The 27,928-nt window shown below is 53.3% G+C and overlaps 1 protein-coding gene across 1 annotated transcript; it reads right to left on the reverse strand.

The window, feature by feature from the left end:
* Positions 1 to 17: 17 nt before the first annotated feature.
* Positions 18 to 26,026, reverse strand: STK40 (serine/threonine kinase 40). The gene is given in 13 exon segments (XM_032246959.1): positions 18 to 2,384; positions 3,712 to 3,796; positions 4,206 to 4,325; positions 4,467 to 4,611; positions 8,645 to 8,760; positions 14,231 to 14,283; positions 15,045 to 15,272; positions 18,147 to 18,290; positions 18,640 to 18,725; positions 21,383 to 21,502; positions 25,055 to 25,095; positions 25,097 to 25,174; positions 25,176 to 26,026. Coding segments are annotated over 13 exon segments (1,749 nt in total). The 5' UTR covers positions 25,490 to 26,026; the 3' UTR covers positions 18 to 2,165.
* Positions 26,027 to 27,928: the final 1,902 nt, after the last annotated feature.

Here is a 27,928-nt window from a genome sequence, read left to right on the forward strand (position 1 = left end):
GGAGATGCAGGCCACAGTGGTCCCAGATCAGGAAGTTTTATTGCTGACATGCAGGAAGAGTCCCCATGTAGTACAAAAATATGTCTTTATACAAACTTTTTTGTGACTTTTTCCGTTTTGTTTCTTTACAATAGGACTTCTCTCAGTGTGTGACACCCAGTGAGGGCTGACCCATCCTCCTCTCATTTGCTTCACCAGAAATGTAATCAGACACATGGCTTGACCTTGGAAGGGCCCAATCTGTCTGACAGGGCTTTGCAGACCTGGAGGCTATTGCTTTGAAAAGGAGGAGAGAGATCACGCAAGGGCAGCAGGCCTGGAGGGGCCGGGTGGGCTGCTGGGCAGGGGCACTGCCGCGACGGGCCCTGGCCCAGCCTCAGGCCCTCACGGGGGACAGTCGAGGGCTGGGAGCCCTAGGCCAGACTGCATTTCCGCTCCCTCAGGAGACGTTTATGAAATAAATATAGAAAAGAGGGCATCCCCCAGCCCCACGGCCCAAGACCCTGGCCCTCAGTGCTGGACAGCTGAGACAGACACAGGGCTTGCCGCTCAGGGGGAGTAAGTGCTGGGCTCCGGTGGGCTCTCCCACAGGCCCACTGGGCAGAGGCGAGGTGCCCAAGTGCTGGATGGGGCATGGGGAGGAAGGGGCGTGGGCAGCCCTGCTACTGCTGGCAAGAGGTGGCCCCATTTTTTCCAGATGGGGAAACTGAGGCACAAGGAGGTTTGGGAACTTGCCCAAGGTCACTCACAGTGAGTCAGCTTTTTGGGGGGAGGAGAGCAGCTTGCACTCTGGGAAACACAGTCACTTCCCCACTGGGGAGCAGGGCCAGGCAGGAGGAGCTCAGGGCTCATGACTGCTTGGAGGGGACACTCAGCCTCTCTGAGGGCATATGGGGCATAGGCCTCTGGGGAAGGGTCTTTGCTTGGCATCAGGCAGGGCCAAGTCCAGTGAGGGCAAGGGGGAGGGGAGGGCATTCTGGTGAGAACAGCATTTCTGGCAAGACGGGCATCCACTTCAAAATCTCGGCTCAAAAGGGCAGCAGGGCTGTTCTCAAGCCAGGCATGCAGGGTCCCCCAATCCCTACGATTCTCCCCTGAGTCCCCCACTGCCCATGGAGGACCCTGGCTAAGGTCTACAGGGAGAGACACCACATCTAGTATGAGGCAAGGGCACAGGGAGATGTCCCCACTATCCTCTGAACACAAGAGTAGGCGGGGAGCAGGGAAGCATGCAGGCAGGCCCCTGCTCACAGCCAGGCCTGCCACCTGACCCCTGGGCCCTTCACATCGGGAGTCCATGTAAGCTTGGTACCACGGGGAAGGATGGAGAAAGGAAAAGGTTAACACGCGTGTACAGCACCTCAGAGAAGCCACTGAGACGGGAGAGAAAGAGCCAGGTCTAGAAAGGCCTCCCATCACCGGCAGCAGAGAGGGACTGGCGGGCTGAAAGTGGACAGGGGCCGGCAGGAGGGCCTTCCCTGCCTGGGGGTGAGGAGGGAGCCCACGTGTGGGCTGTGGACTCCCTGCTGTCCAGCCAGGCTGGGGGCAGGGAGTGGCCGTGGGCTGAGCCACCTAGAGATGGGAGAGACGTTGGTTACGGTATAAAAATAAATATATTTGAGTTCGGCTTAAGATGAGGTGAAGGTTTTCCAAAGCTTGGACTGAGGGCCTGGATCAGAAGGAGGGGGACGGAAAGAGGCTGTGGCAGGGGCCTGGGAGAGCGGGAAGGAGGGGACGCTCGCTCTGGGGCCTGAAGCGAGCTGCACTTTCAGCTTATTTGGACTGTGGGGAGCAGTGCCCGGGTCAAGTGGTGGGCGCTGGGGAAGGCCCTGGGGCAGAGTGAGCAGGCCCCCTCCTCCTCCCTCTCGCTCAGTCCAGAGACAGCATGGTTAAAGAGACAGAGGTAGATTAAAACATCATGATTAAAAGCAGATTAGTTATCTAGGCTTCTAAGATTTAAAAACCAAACAATCAAGCAATCATACCAAAAGGTAGCTTTGTGGTACCTCTGCTGACCCCACGTGTGACCTGGGCTGTCCCTGTCCCTGCCCTGTTCCTGTTGCAGCCTGGGAGAGTCCAGCACTACAGGGCCCAGCCCTGACAGCCAGGCCTTTGGCTAGGGCTGGAAGAGGTGGCAGCGGTGCTGGTGGCCCTGGCTGAGGCCGCTATTTCCGCAGGTAGCGCTGTGCCAGGATGGCCGTGTCCAAGGAGGTCATGGGCTGTGCGTCATGGCCTAGCCGCCGCACTGGGGGCACGCTGCCGAACTGCCGCTTGGGCATCCAGCTCCGGGCATCATGGATGGAGCTCTTCTCCTCAGCCAGCAGCAGCTGCTGCCGCATGTAGTTCTCAAACTCGTACTGGGAGCACTCCTCAGTCACTTTCGCCTTTGAGGCCGGGAGGGAGCGAGACAAGAAGAAACTCAGATGAAGACAGTGCAGCAGATGGAGGGCAGGCATGAGTGCGGAAGCCTGGCTCCTGCGTTCCCCCTTCCAGGCACCACACCCTCAGGCCTCATTGAGCGAGGGCTAAGGGTAGGTCCCTGGCACCCTCCGGCCAACCTGCACTTGCCTTGCAGGCCGCCCCTCGGCCTTGGGACTGACACAGAGCCATGCTTCCTAATTCGCTGGCTACCGGAGAGGTCACCACCTCAGAAGCCTTAGCTGTCTGGCCCCTCACAAAGGTTCTTTGAGCCCTGAGGCAGCCAATGCATGTCAGCAGCTATGAGCGAGCCCCAGGCTGGGTGCTCAGCACCCGGGGGAGCCACATACACCCAGCCCCATGCTGAGCTTCCTGGGGTGGTCCAGGCAGATGGTAACAGAAGAAGCTGAAGTGGTGTCCCCGTGCCAGTCATCACAGAGGACAACAGGGCTTTGGGATCAGACTTAGGGTCAAGGCTCAGCTCCACTACTTCCAAGCTGTGTGACTTTGGGAAAGTCCTTACCTCTCAACCCTTCAGTTTCCTCTTCTGTAACATGGGGCTAAGAACACAGGCCATGAAGGCCCGCAGTGAGGACTGAATGAGGTGCCCTCGGGGTAGGCACTCACTGTGGGCTAGTGATGATGACTTTAGCCGAACAGCCCAGAAAAGGTGGGAGCTGGCAGTGGGTAGAGACTGTAACGCTCTTTCCTCAGAGGCCAGGCGGCTCTGGGAGGCTCTCCCAGGCAAGGAAGCTCATTCCAATATCCAGGACCCAGCAACACTGTGGCTAGGCTAAGCCCTGCCCTCCAGGGGGCACCCTAAGATCACCTGCCCACTGCTGCCTGGTGCCCAAGTCTCTGCCCCCACCCTGGGCCCAACACTTTCTCCAGTGCAGGGAATGGGGAGGAGAGAAACAGGGAGAAATGAATCATCTGAAAAATGAAAAGCAGGAAGGGTGATAGAGAACTCTGAGTCAGAGGGGCAGAGAAATGTGACCTGGGCAGCAAGAGGAAATTGAGGGCTGGCCTGGGCCTCCTGGGCACTGGCTCCAGCTTGGCGGCCCCGCAGGCTTTCTGGCCACAGATCTCCTGCTACACTAAGCCCAAGGCAGGCCCCAGACAGCTCAGGTTGAAAACTGAAGTCTCCCTTTCCCACCCCAAGGCTGGGGAAGAAGACCAATGAAGCCCCGTGGCCTGCAGGGAGCTGGCACTTCTGCCCTTGCTCTGGCTGCCCCCAGAAGCCCATCCCGTGGAGCTGGGTAAGGCACAACCCATCTGCCCTCCCCAACTCACCTCCTGGGAGCTATCCGCATTGCTCATTTGGTCATCGATGTCAGGAACCACTTGCAACGGCCCACTCAGAGATGACAGGGACTGCCTGCAGGGGGGCAGACGGGTCAGGCTGGCCCCAGAGAGACCAGGTGTCCACTGGCCTCAGACTTAGCTGGAGTCAGACACACCTGGGTTGTGTTCCTGCCACGAGACTCTGGTTCTCTATGCCTCAGTTTTCTCATCCCATAAAGGGGGGCAATTTCTCCCTCACAGGTGGTGGTGAACTCAGTGAGGCAATGCCCATCCCTCGCTGGCATGGCCTGGCAACCATGGCAGCCCATCGTTGCTCAACCTTCAGCTCTGCCTATGTATGCCCTCCCAGTCTTGCCCATGCAGAGAATCTGGAAATCTGACTCTTAACTGGCAGAGAAACAGGCTGACTGCAGGCTGCTTTTCTGGGTAGCAGAGGCCCTAAGGACACAGCTTTGTGCCTGGACCAGCACCTGTCCACTTACCACGATGCAATGATGGCACTGAGGGCCTCCAGGACGTCGGCGGCAGCCAGGCGCTGCTGGGGGTCAAGGACCAGCAGCTTCCGGATGAGACACACAGTGTTCTCAGAAACCCGTCCATCCCTGAGGCAGGGAGTTGGGAAGGGTGGGTCTCAGTGGGTGGTGCTGGGTATGTGACCAGGATGCCCAGGCTCACTGTGCCATTTCCCTGCCTTGAGCCCATCAGGCTGGCTGCCCCCCAACCCCCCAGGAAGCAGGACTTACTCAGGGATGGTGTACTCGGCAGCCTTGATCTTGCGGAAGAGCTCCTGAGGGATGCTGTCGTAGAAAGGGAACTGGCCATACAGCATGGTGAAGAGCACCACGCCCAGGGCCCACATGTCACTGGGCTTGCCGCGGTATGGCCGGCCTGCGGACAGACACACACCACACTCAGCCTTCGGGCTGCAGCACTACCTGGGCCCACCAGCCCCATGCCTGGAATCCCACCCGGGACCCTCCACCTGTCACCCCCACTTCCAGTCCTCCCAGAGCAGTCTTCTGAGCTCCTGCCTGTGCTCCCCTCTCCCCTGTTCCTCAGGGTGTGCCTCTCCTGACCCCTGAGGAGAGGGCTCAGTCAGCACCTGCTCACAGCACCTGCCCTGCCCGGCCAAACACCGAGGCCCTGGGAGCCAGGCCTGGGTCTGCAGCCCCAGCACCCAGCACAGAGCTCACAACTGGGGGTTCAAGAATGTTGGTGGCACAGCAGATAACTAGCTGGCTTCAGATGAGCCAGGCACTCTGCCCGTCACCATCCACACACCCCTCTGCCTCCTTCACAGCCCAGACGACCACTTCACGGTCCCCTCCTTTGTCTACTTGTGACTCCCCCTCCCTGCTAGAAGGGAAGTTCTCAGGTGCAGGTGCCTCCCTCCTGTGTTCACTGTTAAGCCCCAGTGCCCAGCACGGACTCAAGTATTTGCTAAATGAACGAATGTCCACTTAATTACCCTCTCTGTGCGACAGTTTCCTTGTCTGTAAAGTGGAAGGAAACAGACATCTGACTGAGCACCTGCTTTAGGACAGTACTGGAAGAAACACTTTTAGTTCTGGCTCACGCCTGTAATCCCAGAACTTTAGGAGGCCGAGGCAGGCAGATCATGAGGTCAAGAGATCGAGACCATCCTGGCCAACATGGTGAAACCCCGTCTTTATTTAAAAAAAAAAAAAAAAAAAAAAAAAGAAAGAAACGCTTTTAGTTCACTAACTGCTCCACAGCTCAAGGATACTGAGACCCAGCGATCTGCTCTGTCCAGGACCACATGGCTGGTCTGTGTGCCCACATCTGGCCATGCAGGCCCTGCTGCTTGCCTGCTTTCAGGGCTACCTGCCCACGCACCCAGCAGCAATACAGCCCCTCCCATGTGGCAGCCATTGTCTGACCCACTTTCCCAAATGCAAAATATGAGGACCCCTGGAGCATTTGAAAGCCCTTGGCCCTGCCCACTCCCTGCGATGCACCCTCTGGTATAGGGTGCGGCAGCCTGGTTCCCAGAACACAACTCAGTTCTCCATGGGCGTGGAATAGATGCTGTCAGGCACCCTAGCGTCATCTCCCTGGGCGCCCAGGGCCCAGTGAAGGGCAAGTAGTTTAAACGGGAGAGGGCGTGTGTGTGTACATGGCAGTGCCATTACAGGCCTCAGCCTGCGTCTTCAGAAGGTACCATGGCACCTTCAGGATGGCACCACTGCCTACCACAGGGGCTGTTGTGGAGAATAAGCATCTGCCCTGGCTGGTACAGCAGGTAGTTCTGTGGAAGACGAGCTTCTCCCAAGCTCTTCCCAGGCTGTGTCATCCTTGGCTCTTTCCAGCCCCTGGTGCCAAAGAGCAGCTGGGGTGACTGTGTGGCTGTCCTCAAGGCTGACTCCAGGACAGCCTCCTTTCCCTGGACCTTGCTCCACCATGGGGTTGCCAGTACAGAATCTATTACTTGTGCCACCATTCTAGCTCTGTATGGCTCCAAAAAAGGTGGCTGGGCGCAGTGGCTCACACCTGCAATCCCAGCACTTTGGGAGGCCAAGACGGGCAGATCATGAGGCCAGGAGTTCAAGACCAGCTTGGCCAATATGGTGAAACCCTGTCTCTACTAAAAGTACAAAAATTGGCCGGTTGTGGTGGCATGTGCTTGTAATCCCAGCAAGTCAGGAGGCTGATGCAGGAGAATCACTTGAACCCACGAGGTTGTGGTAAGCCAAGATTGTACCACTGCACTCCAGCATGGGCGACACTGCTGGACACCACCTCAAAAAAAAAAAAAAAAAAAAAAAAAAAAAAAAAAAAAAAAAAAAAGGCGCTGGCTCTTCTTCTGTGTCTGGAGGATGCTTCCTGCTGAGCTGAGCTGTCCTGCTGGCTTAGGCAGGAGGGATCTGCTTCCAGGACTCGTGTGGGGTTCCCTCAGCCTGAGCCTCTGCCCTGACCTGGGGGATGAACGGCCCCTCCACAGGCAAGCTCACAGGGAGCCTGACCTGGGCAGGCGACCTTCCCTGAGCTTTGGCTTCTGAGGGGATACTGCACCTGGAGCTTCCCTTTCAGTAATGATCATGCCAGACATTAGGTGAAGGGCATTATTTAATCCCTGAGGGACTCACTGAAGTAGGTTCTACTGCCATCCCTATTTTATAGATGAGAAAACAGGTCCAGAGAGGTCTGTAACTCCCCCAAAGTCACACGGTTATTAGCCAGACTATCATCTCCTTGAGGGCCAGACCAGGTCTGCCTTTTCACAGTTCCATGGCCCATGCCTATGCTGGGCACATGGAGAATGAATGAAAGGGCAGACCTGAGCCTGAAACCCACAAGGTAGGGCTGGTACTTCAGCTTCTAACCCCAGAGGGAGGAGGCTGAAGTCAGAAGCAGACTGGAGGCCATTTCCACACAGCTGGTTCAACAGCAAGGCCCAAATGAGAACCCAGGTCTCTGGTCTCCCAGCTGAGGACTCTCTGATTCAGTCAGCTCCCTTTGTTTCATCTTCCAAGACTGGCACAAGTCTGGAAAACCCAGAAGGAGAAGCTGCTGGCACCAGCAGGGAGGGCCACAGAGGCTCAGACTGCACATGGAGGCCACCGTAGTCTGGTGCTGCGAGAAAGGAGTCCCAATCAGGGCCAGCCCCCAGTCCTAGCCCTGCAGACAGGCACAGCCCCCTCACAGGCTGGGCAGAGGGAGGAGCCTGGCTCCATCTCCTATAGGGATGCTTTCCCCAAAGGTGTGGAGGGTGCCAGGCTGCACTGGGCCATGTGGGTGGTGCCCAGGGAGTTAGGGTATACCCCTGGCAGCCAGATCCCTCTAGCAGAGGCTGTGGTGACTTCAACCAAAAGCCCCAGGTCTGGGGAGTGGTGCCACTGTCTTCTGCACATGGGCAGCCCTGGGGACAGGCCTGGCTCTGCAGCAGAGGCGGTAGCTAGGGGAGCCTCGAGGGAGGTGCAAGTGCTGTCTTACAGCAGCCTGCTCACCAGGACGCATGTGATGCCCTGGGTGAGGGTGGCTCTGCCAGTACACGGAAAGGGTGCCCTTGTGTGTGGGGTGGGGATGAGGGACCCTGGAGACCACCCCAAGTTCTCCATGTTGGAGGGATGGGAGCTGTAGGCCCTGATTCCCTAAGGGACTGGGGCTAGGGAGACCCCAATTTGGCAAAGGACAAGGGGAAAAGGGAAAGCAACAGAATGTATGGTGAAAGAGTTGGGAGCATGGGCTCTAGTGGCAGGCGGCCCTGGGACTGCCCTCCATTTTCCGGTTTATTATTTATTAGCTATGACTTTGGACAAGAGAGGTCATCTCTCTGAGCCTCAATTTCATCTATGAAAAAGGAACTTAAGATACTGACCTCACAGGGTAGCTGTGTGGTTTAAACAAATGAGGTGAGTCACGCTCAGCACAATGTCTGGAACTTGGAAATCAGATCAGTGGGCAGTAACTTTGCGAGTTAAAGAACAACGTCTCAGCGAGGCCTGCAGCAGGCCTTGCCAGGTCTGGCCCTGCACACCTCTCTGGCCTCCCTGTGAACCAGGCCGACTTTCTGAGCAGCTTGCAATTGCTCCAACATGGTGCCATGCCACCTCTCGGGCCGTTGGCCTCAGCCCAGTCACACACACTCAGGGAATCCCCAGCTCCCCTTAAGATCCCAGCCCAACTGTCACCTCCTGGGGAAAGTCCTTCAAGCGCCCTTCATTCACTCTCATAGCAATTCCATTCCTTCCTAGTACTCATCTCACAGTAATCAAACATGCATTCCTGTTATCGTTCCGTCTTCCTCCTCCAACAGATGTTTTGGGGAGGAGGAAGGACTGGTCTGGGCCCCCAGGGAAGCCCCAGCACCTAGCCCAGGGCCTACCCACAGATTTGCTGAGTGGACTATCAGAGCCTGGCTGCATGGAGCTTGGAGGCCCACTGTTTGGCACACACGTACCGCTGAGCACGTCAGGACTGATGTAGGCAGGGCTCCCCCTCTGGTCCTTCAGCAGGTCCCCCTCGCTCACCAGATGCTTCCCGAGGCAGAAGTTGGTGATGGTTATCCGATGTGTCCTGGGAGTGGGAGACAGAGAGTGAACAAGCCTCTATAGCAACAGGCACAGGACATGCGGGCTGGGCACACCTTGCTGGGCCCACTCCCATCCTGAACAGTAGGAGGTGGGCGTCTCGTCAGAGGGTAAAGCAGCTGCCCCTCCCCCCACCTCTCCAAGGAGCAGAGGAATCAGTTCTTAGCCTTTTCTGGCAACCAGCTGAGCTGTCCCAGCAGGGACTGGCTTCTCTCCCAGGCACCTGAGGGTTACACGGGCCATCCCTGGACCTGTTGCCCTGGCTGAATCTCAGGGTACAGCTTAGAGCTTAGAACAACTTCCAGAGATTTCCCAAAACAGCCTCATGTAATACTCTAGACTGGGAGTGATCTGAGATTTACTTCAATTTCCTGGTTCACACATGAGAAAAAGAAGTCCAGCAGAGGTCAGTGACTCCACCCTGGAAGGTGACCCAAGGGCCGGCCGTGAGCCACCTCTGCACCACTGAGTATGTCAGCTCACTGTCTCACTTGGCCCCGCAACCAATGCAGAGGAAGAAACTGACAGTGGCCAACGAGGGATTTTCTCACGGTCCTGTTTCAGATGATACAACAAAGGCACAGGGAAGTGAAAGGACTTGGCCAAGGTCACACAGCTGGTGAGCAGAGAGCAGGATCCGAGCCCAGGTCTGTGGGGCCTGGAGCTGCGCACACAACTGACAGCTGCCTTATGCCCAGCTGTGTCCCTGGGCAGGGCCCTAGGCCCTGAATGATTTTTCCCTGTTCCATCAAAGCTGACTCATCCCGTACCTTGTACTTGCAACTCTGCCCTGGCCAGAACATCACAGGCTCTCCCTCTGAAAGGCGTGGGGCGGGCAGCTTTGGGCTCTGATCCTTTCAAGAACACTCCCATGTGGACAAAAGCAAGTGGTCCAAGAGGACTCTTACACCACACCAGGGGCTGGGAGGGTGCGCAGGCCCTGTCTACGAGGCCTGGGAAAGGCTTCCTGGCCCACTGGGGCAGGCAGTGAGGAAGGGTGCCTCTCTACCCAACTGCCGTGCTCCTGTGTTGGCTGACTGGGTGGAGAAGCTCGGGGGAAAGGCTGGAGGATGGCAGGAGGGAAAGCTCCATGGGGCCTCGGGTGGCCTCTCCCTACAATCATCTCTCAGAGGCACAGGGCGTGTGTGGCTGCTGGTGGATTTTCCCCAGGAGCTGCATCCAGGAGGCTCTGAGAGCCTTTGGTGATCTTGGGGAATTCTGCTGGCAAAGGGCTTGATGCAAAACAATGGCCAGTCTGTCCTCTGCATTCCCCGTGGAAACGCCGACTCCAGCGCCCACACGGGCCTGTCCTGTCAGCTGCCATAGGAATCTGACTGGTGGCCCACGGGCGGCTAGAGCCTGAGATCACAGGTGAAGGGTCGCTGTGAAGGGCCACGTGCATGTCAAGGAGAGGACTGCTCTAGCTCTGATCCTCCAGTACCATTGCCCTGAGTATGGGACCGCTCAGGCCTCTTGTCCAGGTTCCCACAGAGCAGAGGTACTGCGGGTCTTCTCCCCCGATCAGAGATGGCCGCGGAAACTGCAAAGGCAACCTGTGGGTCTCTGAGGCTCAAGATGCTGGGAGGAGGATAGCTTAGGCAAGAGTATGGTGGGTTTGGGAGTCAGGTTCCTAGTCCTGGCTCTGCCACTTCCTTGCTCTGTAAATCTCTTGCTAATCCTCAATTTCCTCATCTTACAACAGTGAAATCGCAGCACCAAACTCCAGAACTGGGCTAGGACTCAGCAAGATAACTTAATCTCCTGGAGGGCACTTAGCCCAGTGCCTGGCAAACAGGAGCTGGTGTTGTCCTCTCACCTTGATGGTTGGCACACCTGGGAGAAAGACCCTGTCTTGGAAGGCAGTAGGGGAGAGGGCCATGGTGACAACAGGCCCTGGAGGGCACGTGCCAGCGTGGCTGAATTTCAACTCAACACCGCTGGTGGGACTTTCCCGCCCTCTGCCAGGGCAGGCACAGCTGAGACTCTGCAGGGCTGGTGGCAGGCGCACTGAAGTGTCTCCACAGGATGTGGCACGGGCAGCTCCAAGGCCTCCTGAGGTTTGGCAACACTCCCCTGCCCTGCCACCACCACCCAAGCAGGAGGTGCACAGCTCCCTGGAGTCCCAGACGCCCCAGTCTGGTCTTGACAGGAGGGGGCAAAGGCAGAGCAGGACAGAGGGAGGGACGTGCGTCAGTAGGACCGGCTTGAGTGAGTCACACGTTAGCTATGGCCTCTGGGCTGCCAGTGTTTTTCTCCTTTTCTAGGAACTTAGTTTGTCGCTGGCCTACCAAAAAGAAAGGAGGAAGCAGAAAGAGCCCACAGTACCTCACATAACCCCAGAATAGGATTTCACATTTCAGCCCTTTTACAATCCAAAGCGGAGTGAACTCGCCGTTGCTGCTGCCTTGCCAACACCTCCCCCCATCTGCTCCTTGGGAGCTCTCTGCTCTGCTGAGAAGGCCTCCAGCTGGTCTGCCTGCTGTCTCAGTGGAGTTACGGCCTGGCATGATGGGCGGGAAGGGGTTGGAGCTCCTTCAGGTCAACCCTCAACTGAACAAGGTGAGAGAGGGGCCCCAGAGCACAGGGTATGCCAGAGGACGCACGGGAGCAGTGAGTCTCTCTGTACCACACCACCCTGTCCCTCCAGAGCACCCATGACTCAAGTGAAAGGCAGCCAGAACCTCTGTCTGCCCCAAGACACAAAAAGGGGGATTTAGCAGATTCAGGAAGTACAACCAGTACGCTGGGTCTTAGCGAGGCAGCAGCATTCTGCGCCGATGGGCATGCGCACACACTCGCTGCAGAGCTGCTACGGCCATGCCGGTGTATGCCGGGAGGTGCGACCCAGCAACTACACTCCTAGGACCAAGGGGGCCTGCAGAGGTGAGAGTTGGAAGCAAACCCCCCCAGGGACACAAAGGAGCCAGGAGTGCTGGTGTGGTTAGCAGGTGTGAGCCCCATGGCATGTTCCTGTGGCAACCCCGGGATGCTCATTTACAGCCATGAGTGGCTGCTGTGGAAGGCCTGGGAGCTCTCTAGTCCAGCTGGAGGGGACATGGGCTCTGCAACCAGATGGATTTAGGTGCCCCAAAAATATGCCTCCTCTTTGGGAACAGTGAGCCTGCAGTCCACAGCAAGATAGGACTGGCCCAAGGCCCCAGAGAGGGCCAGGGGAAGGGGCAGGACCCAGTCTCCCAACTCTATGACAACTGGCTCTCCGCAGCCCAGGGCTGGTTTGGTCGGGGCTCTCCACCACCTCCCCTCCTCTCCCCGGGCAGACCTATGGCTGGGGGACCGCTGGACCCTCTGCAAGGGTGTCCTTGTCGGCCGCTCAACATGCAGCAGGCCTCATCTCCAGAAGCGTGAGCCCACGGGTCTCGTTCTCCTGTCTCTCAGCCACAGGTTCTCCAGTCCTGGCTAGATTAGCACTGGGGTGTGCTTGTAATACACCAAACCCCATCATATTAGGTAGCCTCCCACCTACTTATTTGCATCTCAGGTCAATCTTCCCAGGAAGGCAAGATTATCTTCACTTTCACAGAAGAGGAAATGGAAGCTCAGAAAAGTGCTTGGTACCTCAATATATGAATTCAATCAATTAATAAGTAACCAAACGAATACACTCTCACAGTCCCCAAGATAATTAAGAGGCGGCCCTGGGAAGTGAGCCAGGTCTGACCCCCACGTCGGTGCTACTTCCGTCCTCCTAACTCACTCACTCAGCCAGTCCAGGGTTCAAGCAGCCCTGGAATTTCCTGTCTCCCTCCCTCCGCCCTCTGCAGAGCATGGCAGGGCAAGGTTCTCATCACTTCACTTTTTCAGCCTGGGAAATCCCAACTCATTCTTCACAAATCAACTCCGGTGGCCACTGTCCCCTTCACATGCCCCTCGCCCTCTGCACGCTGATCCTCCACACATGGTACCATCTTCTGGTCAGTACCCCATCAGACGGTGGGCTCCAGAGGGTAGTGACAACTGCTGAGAGTTTCTGTCTGCAGCCCAGGCACCAGGCGGTGCCAGTAGAAGGATGGGAAGGCTTAACCGCTGAGGAGCACAGCATCCTCCCGATGGCCTCTCAGGCTGGAGCAGTGGGGTGTGGAGCCCCCAGCGGTAATTCCCCATCAGTTGGGACGGGGCACAAGGCAATGGCCCCCTCCCTGGAGACCAACCTCCGGGCAGTTTCTTTTCCTCTGGCCCTGTTAAAGGACAGTGGGCCCCGGACCCCTGCTGGGCTGGACTGGCCACATCATAGAATGAACCAGCCACAACACGTCTGGTGTGAGATTCAGGCTGCCTCTGTGAGCCCTCCAACCAGCTCAACACTGAGGTGAGAGGTGAGGGAGGGAGGCTCAGGAAGAATGGGTGGGTGTGGGGCGGGGGAGGTGCGCCCTTCTCAGCCCTGCATTTCAAGGATCGTGGTAGCCCACAGCATGGGCCCATTTCCTGCTGGTCCTGGGCTCCTATGGGGTTGGTGGTCCCTCCAACATGCTGAGACTTGGTAGCACCATCCCAGATCACTCCGAAGAGGCCCAGGATCCTCTGTTGAGGTGGGATACCAGCCTGAAACCAGGGCCGTGCTTGGTCTCCCTCTGCTGGGTCACCGACAATGCTGGGGTGGGCCGCCAGATCCCTTCCAAGTCTAAGGCATGTGCTCTCCCACTGCTAAGACAGCTGGCCGCATTTTACAGGTAAGCACTCATAGCTGCATCCCTCTCCAGGAAGCCCTCTTAGCCAAAAGAAGCTGCTCTGCCCAAGGGAATGCCCCTCCCTATGGAGAGCAGACATTCAGTGACTGCTGTTGGGGCACAAAGGCCATGTGTGGGACATCTGCAGGGCCATCCCACTCTTGAGCTTTTCAGGCTGGGGCCCTCCTGGGACTTCACTGTGGTTCAGCTTCTCCCTCTGCCTAATTCCACCCCGTCACCCTGAGAGCGCTCCACAGTAAACCTCCTGCACGTAAACCTCACAGTTTCCTGAGGAAACTGACCTACAGCAAGACCTCATTTTGTTCATTCCTTCACCCCATTTGTCCACTAAAAAAAATTATTTTTGTAGAGATGGGGTCTTTACTATGTTGCCCAGGCTGTCTCAAACTCCTGAGCGCAAGTGATCCTCCTGCCTCAGCCTCCCAAAGTGCAGGAATTCTAGGTGGGAGCCACTGCACCTGGCCATTTGGTCTGTTTTTATAGTCATTTACTGAGTACACACTAAGAGCCAGGCATGACAAATAAATGGACCAGGGAGGAGATCTAAAGTTCTTCCCAGAGTTCCCTTTCTGCGGCTCAAAACTCCCAGTCTCAGCAAGCCCCAAATTCCCACGTTCATCCCATCCCCGGAGCCCTGGGATTCCTGGAGGAAGTGGGTTGAGTCGGAATCCCCATGGCGACCCTGTAGGCCACTGGCTAGCCTGCCCCAGCCCCAGGGTAACAGTAGGGATGCAGAAACGGGGATCTTACCTCTTGTTGAGCACCATGTTCCCCAGCTTCAGGTCTCTGTGCACGATGTTTTTCTGCAAAACAACGGGCATATGGTTTACACTGTCACTGTGAGAGCTGGGGTCAGGGCCCACCCTGTAAGAGGTGTTTAAGAAGGCAGGAAAAATTCTATGAGATGTGTTTCTCTAGGCTCCAACCACAGGCAGATCAGGACAGTTCCAAGTCCTCAGCACCCATGCGTCTGGGTGGGGAATGAATGTGCACCTAGTCAGTGTCTCGCCATCTGCGGCAGCTTCTCCAGCTCTTTCTCCCCTCAGGGCAGCAGCTGGTGGGGAAAGCCACTTGCTTCTTTCCCTCCATCAGACATCCCATGGACAGGATGGATCTGGGGGTCAGACAGGAGCTGTCATGGCTTTGTGGCTAAGTACCACAGGATAGGCTCACGGAAGCAGTGCACTGGGAAAGAGGCTCAGGCTCTCCTACCCTTTGTCTCGGGGTACCTGACACCTCTAATCCTACAAAAAGCTCAGACATGCTGTAGTTGCTTGGGTGGGTATCTCACTGTCGTCACTACATGGGGGACACCAGGCCTCTTAACTGACGGGGAATTATACACGGGTTCCGCTGGGCTGCGGGTCAGCGCTCACCAGGAAGATGGCCTCCAGGGTGGCACTGTGCCTCACCCAGTGCACCTGCCATTCAGCCACTCTTCTTCTGGATATCCCCAGCTATAAGGCACACCCGGGTGGACAGGACAGAGCTGCCTTCTGCTCAGCAGCAGCAAGAAAGGTGGCCTTCTGTGGCCAGAAGGCATGGAAGCAGAGCGTGGCCTCACCTGGTGCAGTGCCTCCACCACACGGACCACGTCGTAGAAAATGACCACAGTCTCCCGCTCGCTGAGCCTCTTCTCCTTGATGACGTAGTGCTGTAGGTTGATAAGGTCAGCAGTCTTGTCGCTGAAGTCGTGAGCACAGAGGCAGTCCAGGACGAGGCAGATGCGCTTCTTCATCTTCTTAACCATTCGGCTGGATTCCGTGTCTTCAACGATTTCACAGGTGCGGTCCTGGGAGGCAAGAGGGTAGCACAGGGCTTGGCTGTGAACCCGGCAGGGCCAAGGCCAGCATTTGGGACTCTCCTCTGGGGTTGGACACTCAAACCAGTGAGGGAGCCTGGAATAAGCCTGTATGTGCAGGCCGTAGAGGACTGAGGCCTGGGCAGCCTGGACCATGGGGCCGCTCAGCACTGTGCAGCCTCTTGTGTGCCAAATGCCAGGACCAGCAAGAGGCTGAAACATCTCAGGTGAAGGCTTAATGCTTTGAACATAATACAAAGGATTCAGATCAGGTCTGGGCATTTAAAGACTAAGGGCCCTCTCAGCCCAGTGCTCAAGCAGCAAAAATGGGGCATCCTCCTTCCATGGCACCCAGATTCCAATAATCACCAACAGAGCCTCCTTTCAGTGTCTAAGACGGTGGGAGTTAGAAAGAGGTCCATCTTGGCAGGCCCTAGAGGCTACCCAGGGTTCTGTGTCCAGGACTCCCGTTTTCCTCATGGTTGCAGTACTCCCAACAGTCACATAATGGTGGCTAAGAGTGACTCTGACCTCAGACTGCTGGGTTCAGGCCCCAGCCCTACCTCGTCTTAGCTGTGGGACCTGGAGCAGTTTGCTTAACCTCTCCAAGTCTCTAGTTCCTCATCGGTAAAAGGGAGCTAGTAATCCCTCCCTCACAGGTCCAGAGAAGTAAATAAGACAGTCCACATCCTGAGCTTAGGTCCTGGACTGCCAGGGCTCAGTGAGTGGGTACTGCCATCAACGTTGTGGCTGCCAGATGGACAGACACAATGGTAGCAAGCTCTAGACCCATTTTTCTTGCTGAAAGGTATTTCGAGTAAGACAAAAAGCACGTACAACCTGGGGACTCCATCTGACCAGTGTGAGGAAGCCCTTGGTGGCATGCCAGGCAGACTGACTGCCCCTCTGGGGAACTCCTGGAGGACTGGATATCCACATTTCTTCTTTTTCTTTCTTTCTTTTTTTTTTTTTGAGATGAAGTCTTTCTCTGTTGTCCAGGTTGGAGTGCAACAGCACAATCTCAGCTAATTGCAACCTCTGCCCCCTGGGTTCAAGTGATTCTCCCGCCTTAGCCTCCTGAGTAGCTAGGATTAGAGGTGTGCGCCACCCCGCCTGGCTAATTTTTTGTATTTCTGTAGAGATGGGGTTTCACCATGTTGGCCAGGCTTGTCTTGAACCCCTGACCTCAAGTGATCCACCCGCCTTGGCCTCCCAAAGTTCTGGTATTGCAAGCATGAGCCACTGCAACCGGCCTCACATTTCTTCTTAACAGAAGGACCACATCTCATATTTGCTTTTCCCAGAGGCCCTAGCACTGTGTCTGGCCACAGACGGTACACTAGAAACAGTTTTGATCACCCAAAATGACATGAACCAAGGCCAACCTTTTGAAAGATATCAGAGACAAAATACCAAGACACCACAATCACCCTCAATTTGATTTCATGTTTAAGGGAATACTTTAATTTTTGTAGTTGCCTAATGATACTGAGTCTCCTCTAATTGCAAATCTAAGAAAAAAGACCGTGGTGGGTATACACATAGGGGTGGGAAGCGCTTTCCATTTGCTTTATTTCAGGAACTCAAGCTGACAGGGAGTTTTTATTGCCTGAACAGCAATGATGATGACAGCGTTCCAGCTGCAGCTCGGTGCTTTACACACACTCACTCATCTTCCCAGCCACCACTGGAAGTAGGTACTGCTATCACTATCCCCATTTTACAGACAGGGAATCTGAGGCCTAGAGACCTGAAGTGACTTGCCCAAGGTCACACCACCTGAATCCAGGAACTGTTAGCATGAAAACCTGACTGCTCTCTCTGGCACTGTGCTGACTCTCATATAGTAGATCTGTCTGGGCAAGAGCTGGTCTTGGCCAGCAAATAGCCGAGGGCTTGGTGGATGCCCAGCTGAGGAATGGGGCTGTTCCCAGACCTGTCCAGGAGGCCTCCTGGTCATTGTGAACCCAGGTCTTCATTTCTGGAGACACAACTTACAGTGTTGCCCCAAGAATGGCTCTTGTCATGTACACGCTGTTAATCAATACCCTTCCCAAGGGACCTGGAACATCTGAGCACAGGAGCACAGGAATATTTGCCAGACAAACTGAAATGCCTGAGCAGGCGGAAAAACAGGTGGTCCCAAAACAACTGTGGAGATCTGCAGATGGCCCCAAATGCTGATTCCTTCTTGTCACCTTTCCTCCCACCCCAGCCTGGCCAACTCCTGACGACGGGGCCAAAAACGGCTCAGGTCCAGGTTTGGTGGCTCACGCCTGTAATCCCAGCATTCTGGGAGGCAGAGGCAGGTGGATCATCTGAGGTCACGAGTTCAAGACCATCCTGGGAAACATGGGGAAACCCAATCTCTACGAAAAATACAAAAATCAGCTGGGCGCAGTGACACGTGCCTGTAATTCGAGAGGTTGAGGCAGGAGAATTGCTTGAACCTGAGAGGAAGAGGTTGCAGTGAGCCAAGATTGCGCCATTGCACTCCAGCCTGGGTGACAGAGTGAGACTCTGTCTCAAAAAGAAAAAAAAGGGGCCCGGTGTCTTTAAGTGACTTCCTGCTTTCCTCTTTTCTCGGAAAAGTGGCTCTTCAAAGAAAGCCTGGCTGTTTTAAGATACAAACTGTGTGTATTCCTGCTAGGCTGTAACCATCTCCACAAGAGCACAGCTAGTATGGCCCAGCCTGACTTCCAGCCCAGCCCACCCCACCCACCCTGGAACTCCTGACATACTCAGCACGGCAAGGACACCCGACGGTCACATGAGCTGCTCATATGGCTGTGGCCCCAGCAAGCGGTAGCCCCCGAAGCCAGCCGGAGGTGGGCGCGAAGGGTGGGGGAAGGGCGGGCCGCTCACCTGGAAGAGGCCGTGGTGGTGCACCACGCCGTCCTGCGTGTGCAGGAGAGACAGCAAAGAGTACTCGGTGTGCAGCAGCATCTTGCCTTGCCGCTCCTCCTGGCTCTCTATGCCTTGGTCCCCCCTCTCCTCCAGGGTCAGGATCTTTAGGAAAGCACAAAAATAAAACGAAAACCAGAACACCTCACTTTACACAGGAGAATGACCAGAACAGGGGAAGCAGGGGGCTTTCTACCACATGACATTTGCACACAACACACCCACAAACACACCAAGTGAAATCGTTTTTCTTAATATGACAGCAAAGTAATTTATGCACAGACAAAGCTCTTTAAATCTGGAGCTGTTCCAAGGGAGACCATGTGAACTTGATTGCTTCTCGGGAAGAAACGGCGCTACTGTTGTTCACAAGTGACACAGGTGTGAAGGTGGGGGGGAGTTTGGCATGACAGGCCCTGGTCCTGAGGCACCCTCACCCCAACATCTCACTTACCTTCAACTGATAGAAGTCATCCGTGCCATCTTTCCTTGCCAAACACTGCACAATGCTTGGCACCGGTGAGTTGCCCAGACGAGGACCTATGGCACAGAGAGCTGCTGGTCTACTTTTCAGAAGCCCTGGCTGTCACGGCGCCAGGTCACCACGTAGTCTTTCACTAGGCCTTCTATTCAGGAGGGCACCATAGCTCACGTGCACTGGACTGACCTCCCAAGGTCAGCTGAGAGTTTTCAAGGTCTCCCCTCCAAAAATAGAGAGAGGTATGTGTGCTCTGCCTGGAACACATCCAGCTTTGCAGGCACATTTCTCAAAGAGAAGTTTTCGACCCTGAGTGGACGCTGGAATTCTAGGAAGCATCTACTAAAAACAAGAGATCCAGCCAGGCGTGGTGGCTCACACCTGTAATCCCAACACTTTGGGAGGCTGAGGTGGAAGATTGCTTCAGCCCAAGAGTTTAAGACTGGCCTAAGCAACATAGTGAGACTTCTTTTCTACAAAAAATAAAAAATGTGGCTGGGCATAGTGGAGCATACTCGTAGACTCAACTACTTGGGAGGCTAAGGTGGGAGGATCACTTGAGCCCAGGAGGTTTAGGCTGCAGTGAACTGTGTTTGTGCCGCTGCACTCCAGCCAGGGCAACAGAGCAAAACCCTGTCTCAAAAAACAAACAAAACCCAAGAGATCCTGGGTCCTGTGAAGAGCAACTTTAGGGTTAGGATCCAGGAAACTATAGCTATAGCAACAGGTTCCCTGGTGATGCTGATACAGCCATCTGGCCTCTGTTCAAGTGCCAGCTTTGGGGACCTTATGTACTTCTGGAGGTGCACAGTGCTCACTGTCCTGTGACAGCACCTTGCACAAGCTTTCAGAGTGGAAATCTGACGTCACAGTGCCACTGTTGCGTGAAAAACCCTTTTTTTTTTTTTGAGATGGAGTTTTGCTTTTGTTGCCCAGGCTGTAGTGCAATGGTGCGGTCTTGGCTCACCATAACCTCCACCTCCCAGGTTCAAGCGACTCTCCCACCTCAGCCTCCTGAGTAGCTGGGATTACAGGTATGCACCACCATGCCCAACTAATTTTGTATTTTTAGTAGAGATGGAGTTTCTTCATGTTGGCTAGGCTGGTTTTGAACTCCCAACCTCAGGTGATCTGCCTGCCTCGGCCTCCCAAAGTGCTGGTATTACAGGCATGAGTCACCGTGCCTGGCCAAAAAACTCTTAATGAAGCTCTGCTGCTCTTTTTTTCCTTCTTACCAGTGAAATGTTCACAGACCCACTGCTCCTAACATAGCACCCAAACTCCTCTCTCTGGCCTCCAAGGCCTTGCATGATTCAGTTCCTGCCCACCTTTCTAACTGAGGATATTCCATGCCCTGTTCCCACCAGACTCCAGCTCCTAATGCTGGGCTCCTAATTCCCAACATGCTAAGCCCTTTCCTGCTGCTGGGCCTCTGCACGTGCTGCTGCTTCTGTCTGCAGTGCTCTTCCCCAGCTTTTCCCACAGCTGCTGCTGCTCCTCCTCAGGTGTCAGCTCACGTGGCGCTTCCTCATAGAGAGGCCTTTCTTGCCTGCCCTACCTATGGGCCTTCTCATCTCATGTCATTGTGGAACTTCCTTCAAGGCTTCTGCACTGCTGGTGATGTCTGGTGAGATGTTTACTGTTTCTTTTTCCAACTAGAATGTTAAGCTCTGTGAGGGCAGGAACTTGTCTGCCTTATTCACTGCTGCCTCCCCGGCAAACAGCACAGGCCTGGCACGTGGTAGGCACCATTAACTATGTAATGAGCTGGAACTATCCTGTGCCTGTAAGTTCAAAATTCTGTCCCAAAGTACAACTTGCACCCAGTCTCTGGCTGCAACCCTGACTATAAGCAATTTGGATTGCTGGTCCTTACACATCATGCAGAAATGCTCTGCTGCTCCTCTGGCTAACTGCCAACACCTGTGCCAGGATTTAAAGACATTTGGGAGGCTATACAAAATGCTTTGTGAAATCATGCCATCCAAGAATAGCATAAAGCAGTGTCTTGGATGATGGATCTTGGGTTTTTAATTTTAATTTTATTTTTTAGAGACAGAGTCTCGCTCTGTTGCCGAGGCTGGAATGCAGTGGCGTGATCATGGCTCACTGTAACCTCAAACTCCTGGGCTCAAGTAATCCTCCTGCCTCAGCCTCCCAAGTAGCTACGACTACAGGCATGTGTCACCATATCCAGTTAATTTTTGTATTTTTCTTGTAGAGACGGAATCTCACTATGTTGTCCAAGCTTGCCAAGTCTTGAACTCCCAGCCATAAGCGATCCTCTCACCTCAGCCTCCCGAAGTGCTGGGATTGCGTAAGTGAGCTGCCACACCTGGCCAGATCTTGGGTTCTAATGCAGCTAATGGGTTCTAATGGATGTGCTTCCTGTGGGCACAGCAACATTGTAGGTGCACACATAGGATTCTCTAGGAGAAGAGGCAGAGCCTAGCTATTGGCTAAGACTGATCTAAGGCTGATGCGGCTACAACACTGACAGCCCCTGGTGCAGTGACCTAAGGCTTGGGTCTTCCACTGATATACATATACTCTGCTTCAAGCAGTGATGCTAGGGGCAGGCCAGGGGCAGGGCAGGACCACACCACTGCAGTGGGTGGGCGACCTCACTCTGATGTCTGTAAGGGTCAGATTGTGCGAGCCAATGTGCCCTGTGCCTGCCTCGCAGCACACCCATTTTTCCCAAAAGTCAGAGGCTTACCAAGGATGAATGGTCCAGCTCTCTTTGCATTATTTCCAGAAATCCCACTTCCTAGAGCCTTGGCCCTGGCCGACGTTTCCCCAGCTCCTCTGTCTGATGCTCTCCGCTTCATTCTCAGCTCTAAACAAGACAGAAAAGACCCCTTCTCACTGAGTAAGTCGGCGAGTTTCCTTATGCTAACCCAGCCTGCAAGTCTTTGAATTGGGATGCGTCACACAGCTGCTGATGCTGCTGTTCCGTTGCAGCTGCCACCTCCTGCTCCCAGAGGAGCCTCCAAGGCTCCAAGTGACAAAGAACCACAGCTCCTTTACTTGGGATTAATTAGATGCTAAAGGCAAACATCCTTTAAGGCAGCATATACAGGGTACGGAGGCAGAGAGCCAACACACCACCACGAAGTGGCCAGTTAAATTCGGAGAGGAGAAAACTGGGCTTTGTGCAGATGCCAAAGCCAAACAGAGCCCCAAGAGACCACCACAGAGGCCGAGAGGAGAGCCAGCCCCATCCAGCTGAACCCCAGCCCTGAGCAACTTCCCAAAGTGAGACCTGCCCTCCAAATACCTATGGCCTGATGAACCGAGCTGCCCATTCCTGGCCCCTATCTGGACAGTGGGCCCCAGGAATGGGACGTTTGTTATACATGAGGCCTGGGGGCTTCTTATGCCCATGGAGTTTGACGACTACTGCCCTGAGAACCCCTCTCCCCATCTTTCCTTGACTCTCTGCTCCTTTCAGATGAAAGAACCCCCCCAAAGTTGTCAACGGTGGGGTTTACTGTTTCTTTCCTCATAAATGCAAATTTTTGCTAAATTACTTTCCAGAAAAAGAAAATTCACTGTGTATTTAAGAGTAAATTAAAGAACTCTACTGGAGATCGCTGAGCACTCTGATTTGCCTGATGATCCTGAGATCCTCCTACATAAAAATGAAAGGCGCTGGGCGTGGTGGCCCACGCCTGTAATCCTAGCACTCAGGGAGGCCACGGTGGGCGGATCACCTGAGGTCAGGAGTTCAAGACCAGCCTGACCAACATGGTGAAGCCCCATCTTTAGGGAAAAAAAAAAAAAACAAACAAAAATGAAAGGCGGACATTTGGAACCAGAGGCTAAAAGACACTTCAAGACATAGATTAAAAAAATAAAATAAAATAAAAACACAAAAAAGGAGTTGCTTCTTCCAGCTCTCCAAAGTCAAACACTTTGGGAAAGCAGGTCCAGGGGAGACAAGGAAACAGATGTGTACAGACGAGTTCCACGCGGGGAAGATCAGGGGTCACAGGAATGCCCAGTGTGTGCAAGGGGCTCCGGGAAAACTTCCCTAAGGATACAGGAGTGGGCCAGGCCAAGGGCAAGGACGTTCGTGTTGGAAAGGCCTCAGTGCACAAACATGCCCAGGTAAGAAATGGCATGCAAGCAACCAACTCCAGGTAGTTTGTGTTGTTGGAGCATCCAACATGAGGCAGGGAATGGTGAGAGGTGGCCCAGAGACAGAGGCCTGACACCCACCTTAGGAGTGTAGCCTTTACCCCTCCATAATGAACTAAAAAACACAGAACCCCAGCCTGTTCCTGTGTTTTTCTTCATATAAAAGCAATTGACGTTCTCTGCAGGAACATTAGAAAATACATATATGCAAAAATAAGAAGATAAGGTACCCATGATCTCACCTCCCAGATACAACTGCTGTTAACATTCAAGGATCTTTTTCTTGCGTGTATGCTTACATAAGGTTTTTATTAATACAAACATCTGGACCACACTGTGATGCTATTTTATAAGTTTCCTTTTCTCCCACCTAAAATACATTAAGGGAGGCCACCCATTGACATCCCTGCATCACAATAGAGAGCTACACAGTCTCCTTGGAACAAATACACAGTGATTTCTCTGACCATGCTCCATGCTTGTAATCCCAGCACTTTGGGAGGCCGAGGTTGGTGGATCATCTGAAGTCAGGAGTTCGAGAGCAGCCTGAACAACATGGTGAAACCCTGTCTCTATTAAAAATACAAAAATTAGCTGGTCGTGATGGTATACAACTGTAATTCCAGCTACTTTGTGGCTGAGGCATGAGAATCACTTGAACCCAGAAGGCAGAGGTTGCAGCAAGCTGAGATCACGCCACTGCACTCTATCCTAGGTGACAGAGTGAGACTCTGTCTCAAAAAAATAAAAAATGGTGGTGGGCGCCTGTCTCGGGAGGCTGAGGCAAGAGAATTGCTTGAATTAGGGAGCCAGAGGTTGCAGTGAGCTGAGATGGCACCACTGCACTCCAGCCTGGGGACACAGCAAAACTCCATCTCAAAACAAACAATCAAACGAAAAACATTCAGAGTAAAAAATTTTTTTTTTGAGATGAGTCTCGCTCTGTCGCCCAGGCTGGAGCACAGTGGCTGGAGTGCAGTGGCACGATCTCGGCTCACTGCAACCTCCTCCTCCTGGATTCAAGCTATTCTTCTGCCTCAGCTTCCTGACTAGCTGGGATTACAGGGGTGTGCCACCACGCCCAGCTAATTTTTGTATTTTTAGTAGAGATGGGGTTTCACCATGTTGGTCAGGCTGGTCTTAAACTCCTGACCTCGTGATCCACCTGCCTCAGCCTCTCAAAGTGCTGGGATTTCAGGTGTGAGAGCCACCACGCCCAGTCACGGGTAAATTTCACAGTATGTGAAATGCATCTCAACAGACTGTAAAAAACAAAACAAAAACCCATCGACATCCCTGCATCACAACAGAGAGCTACACAGTCTCCTTGGAACAAATACACAGTGATTTCTCTGACCATTCCCTACTTATGGACACCTAGGTTCTTTCGATTAAAAAAAAATTGTCATGCACATACAAGTATACATCTTGTCATACTTATCTGTCTCCCTCTGGATAAATTCCAAGAAGCAGAACTGCATAGTCAAGGGAGGTGCATTTTTTTTTTAATCCCCATTAGACTAATACAAGGGGGGCATGTTTTTAAGGTATTTGACCTACGCTGCCAGGCTGCTCCCAGGATGGCTGTGCCAATTTACAGTCCCATCAGCAGTGTGGGAGAGTGAGTTCCAGAACTTGCACCAGGACTGATTTATTTCCTTACTCTTATAAATGGCCAATTTGGTGGGCAACAAAAATCACAGCATTTTAAAATCCATAATTCTTTCAGTATTTCTGAGGTTGAATTTGTTTCATATCCTTTTGGCTGTGTCTATTATTTCTTTTATGAATTTCCTTTATATTATTTTTCTATTTTTTACCGCTATATGTGTATTAGTGCCATTAATTTTTAGAAGCCCTTTCTATATATGGATATAACTGACATATAGCTTTTTCACCTTTATCTTTTTTTTAATTAAAAAAAAAAAAAAAAAAAAGGTTAAGGGTTGGGCGTGGTGGCTCATTCCTGTAATCCCAGCACTCTGGGAGGCTGAGGCGGGAGGATTGCTTGAGCCCAGGAGTTCAAGACCAGCCTGGGCCATGTTTTGAGACCATTTTCAATAAAATTAACATAACATTAAAAAAAATTTTTTTTTAATTAAAATTAAAATAAGGTTGACTTTCTTTTTAACAGATAAACAGTTTCTTTATTCATCCTCCTCCTCGTCTTCATCTTCCTCTTCCACCTTTTTCCGGGCAACTTTAGCAGGACGCTTTATGCCATCATCTAACTCTCCTTTCGACTTACTGTCAGCAACGCCCTTCTTGTGCTTCTCCTTCAGCTTTGCCACTGTCATTTAGCTTATTTCTCCTCTCACCCAGGTTTTTTGCCACGTCTCCAATAGAGATGCCAGGGTTTGCGGACTTGATCTGAATAGAACAGGAAGAATCCAGACAGTGGCCTTTTGGGGGTATTAGGATCCTTCTTCTTGCCTCCCTTAGCTGGTCCATAATCCTCCATTTCCTGATCACAGCGCACTTTATCCGCCTTTGCCATGTCATCAAATTTAGATTTCTCTTTCCCGGACATTGTCTTCCACCTCTCAGAGCATTTCTTGGAAAATTCTGCAAAACTGACAGGGACCTCTGGGCATTTCTTCTTATATTCTTCTCTGCACGTCTGCACAAAGAAGGCATAAGCAGACGTCTTGCCCTTTGGTTTCCTGGGGTCACCTTTAACCATCCTGACTATATTGCTCGCTAGTCTCAGGTTGACTTTTTATGTAGTTAAATTTATCTGTCTTTTCCTGTGGTTTGTTTTTGCTGATATTCCTGGAAGCTGTCTCCTACTCTGAGAACAGGTGTGTCTTCACCAGTAAGGTGAAATCCTCACATGCTGTTGCTTTGGCCCTTACTTTAAAACCTAGGACACTGACCATATGTGGTGAACCGGAAAGTAGGAGGGATGATCCAATGCACTGCACCTCTAATCTAGCAGGCTCGCCTCCCATCGTCCCAATTTGTTTTCAGAGCTGTGCCACTGGGGAGCACAGCCATGACTCAATTTTGAGAATAACTAGGATTGTGTAACTCATTGAGCCCCAACAGTCCCCAGATGGAGCAGAAGCCACAGTTAAGTCTTGGCTGGGCCTTCTGCCAAAAAGGCTCATGCTGGAAGCATATTCAATGTCATTCACATAAAAGCAGAGAAGGGTAAAACTGCTTCTAGAAATATCTTTAAAAGCTGGGCAGTAGCCAGGCGAGGTGGCTTACGCCTATAATCCCAGCACTTTGGGAGGCCCAGGTGGGCTGATCACCTGAGGTCGAGAGTTCGAGACCAGCCTAACCACAAAGAGAAACCCCATTTCTACTAAAAATAGAAGATTAGTCATGTGTGGTGACACATGCCTGTAGTCCCAGCTACTCGGGAGGTGGAGGTTGTGGAGAGCCAAGATTGTGCCATTGTACTCCAGCCTGGGCAATAAGAGCGAGACTCTGTCTCCAAAAAAAAAAAAAAGAAGCTGGGCAGTTATGTGTCTTGCACTGTGTTCCCGTTCTTTGCTTGGCTAACTACTACATATCCTTCTTAATATAAGTATCACTTCCTCAGAGGAGTCTTCCTTGATAGCCTCATGGCCAATGGGTCCCAGTTTGTCTCACAGTAGGCTATAATTTTCCTTCATGGTACTTTCCAGATTTTGTAATTATGTATTTATTTGTGTTTATATGCTAAGTCTGCCCCCCTCCAAGAGAAAAATTCCACCACAACTAAACATTTCAGAAGGAAAAACACATTTATTATTTATAAACATATATGTAAAACCATTGCTGCCCAGTGTCTGGCCCAGCAGATACTCCATGAGTGAACGGATGCCCTCCCTCTGGGTGGTGGCAGTCATTGCCAGGGTCAGTGGCTCTGTGCCTGTCCTGCACTGCTGGTTGCCTCCAGTAGTAAGTTCGTATTACCACCCTTCTGACCCTGTTCCCTGTGTTCCTGGGGAAGTAAGCCTCCTCTTTCTTTCCCAGGTCCCTGGAGAGCACCATGGAGGCGAGTCACATCTGGGTAGACGCTGCCTGCCTACGCACCTACGCACAGGCATGGTCTAGACAACAGTTTGCAGGGAGCAGCTGCAGCACAGACAATGAGTGGGCTCAGCCTGACCTGCCCTTCCCCCAACTCAGGATTCGACTCAAGCAAACGGCATGGGAACTGCTCCAAGACACGGGCCGACAGAAGGATGGCAGCAGACGGGCAGGGAGACGAAAAAGACGCTTGCGGGGGAAGAGGGAGCAAGGCTGCCTCCCTTCCTGCTACCCAGAGTTGACTGAAGCAAAGGAAGCATCATGAAGAGACAGGCCCAGAAAACTGGAAGCTGCTACAGGCTCACTAGGAGGGTGAGCAGAGACACAGCTCCCAGGGACAGACCCTCCTTTCCCTGCCCCATCCTCCAATCATCCGGCTCTGCATCCCTCCAAAGACATGCCTGCAAGTGGTCCACAAACGCTCCCCTGGGGGGGCCTGCTCAGAGGTACCCCGGCTTCACAGTGAGATCTGTGATGATGATGCCCCAGCTATTCTGGTCTCAGGAAGACTGGGAGCTCAGGTCCCCCAGAGACACCTGGTCCTCAGGCTGGGGTGCAGGGCCCACAACTCTAGGAACCCAACAGTACTGGCTTAGCAGTCTCTGGAGCTTTGAATCTGTTAACTATTCTACTTTTTAAATTTTTTTTTGAGACACAGTCTTGCTCTTGCCCAGGCTGGGGTGCACTGGCGCAATCTCAGCTCACTGCAACCTCTGCCTCCTGGGCACAAGCAATTCTTCTGCCTCAGCCTCCTGAGTAGCAGGGATTATAGGTGACTGCCACCACACTTGTCTAATTTTTTTTTTTGTATTTTTAGTAGAGATGAGGTTTCACTATGTTGGCCAGGCTGGTCTCAAACTCCCGACCTTAGGAAATCCACCTGCCTCTGCCTCCCAAAATGCTGGGATTACAGACATGAACCACTGTGGCTGGCCAACTCTTCTACATTCTATCCTCACAAGTCAGCACCAATCCCCTTAGAACCTGCCGGGCTATGTGAGCCCAGATCTCCCAGCAAGGCAGTGAAAGCCAGGCTATCAGAGCCACATAAGGGTTCTAAGGCTGAAGATGCCCAGAGGCCATTGGTATAGTGTGACCA

Source organism: Sapajus apella, unplaced genomic scaffold (assembly GCF_009761245.1).
Source record: "Sapajus apella isolate SASKATOON/1434 unplaced genomic scaffold, GSC_monkey_1.0 scaffold62, whole genome shotgun sequence".
Taxonomy (NCBI): Eukaryota; Metazoa; Chordata; class Mammalia; order Primates; family Cebidae; genus Sapajus; species Sapajus apella.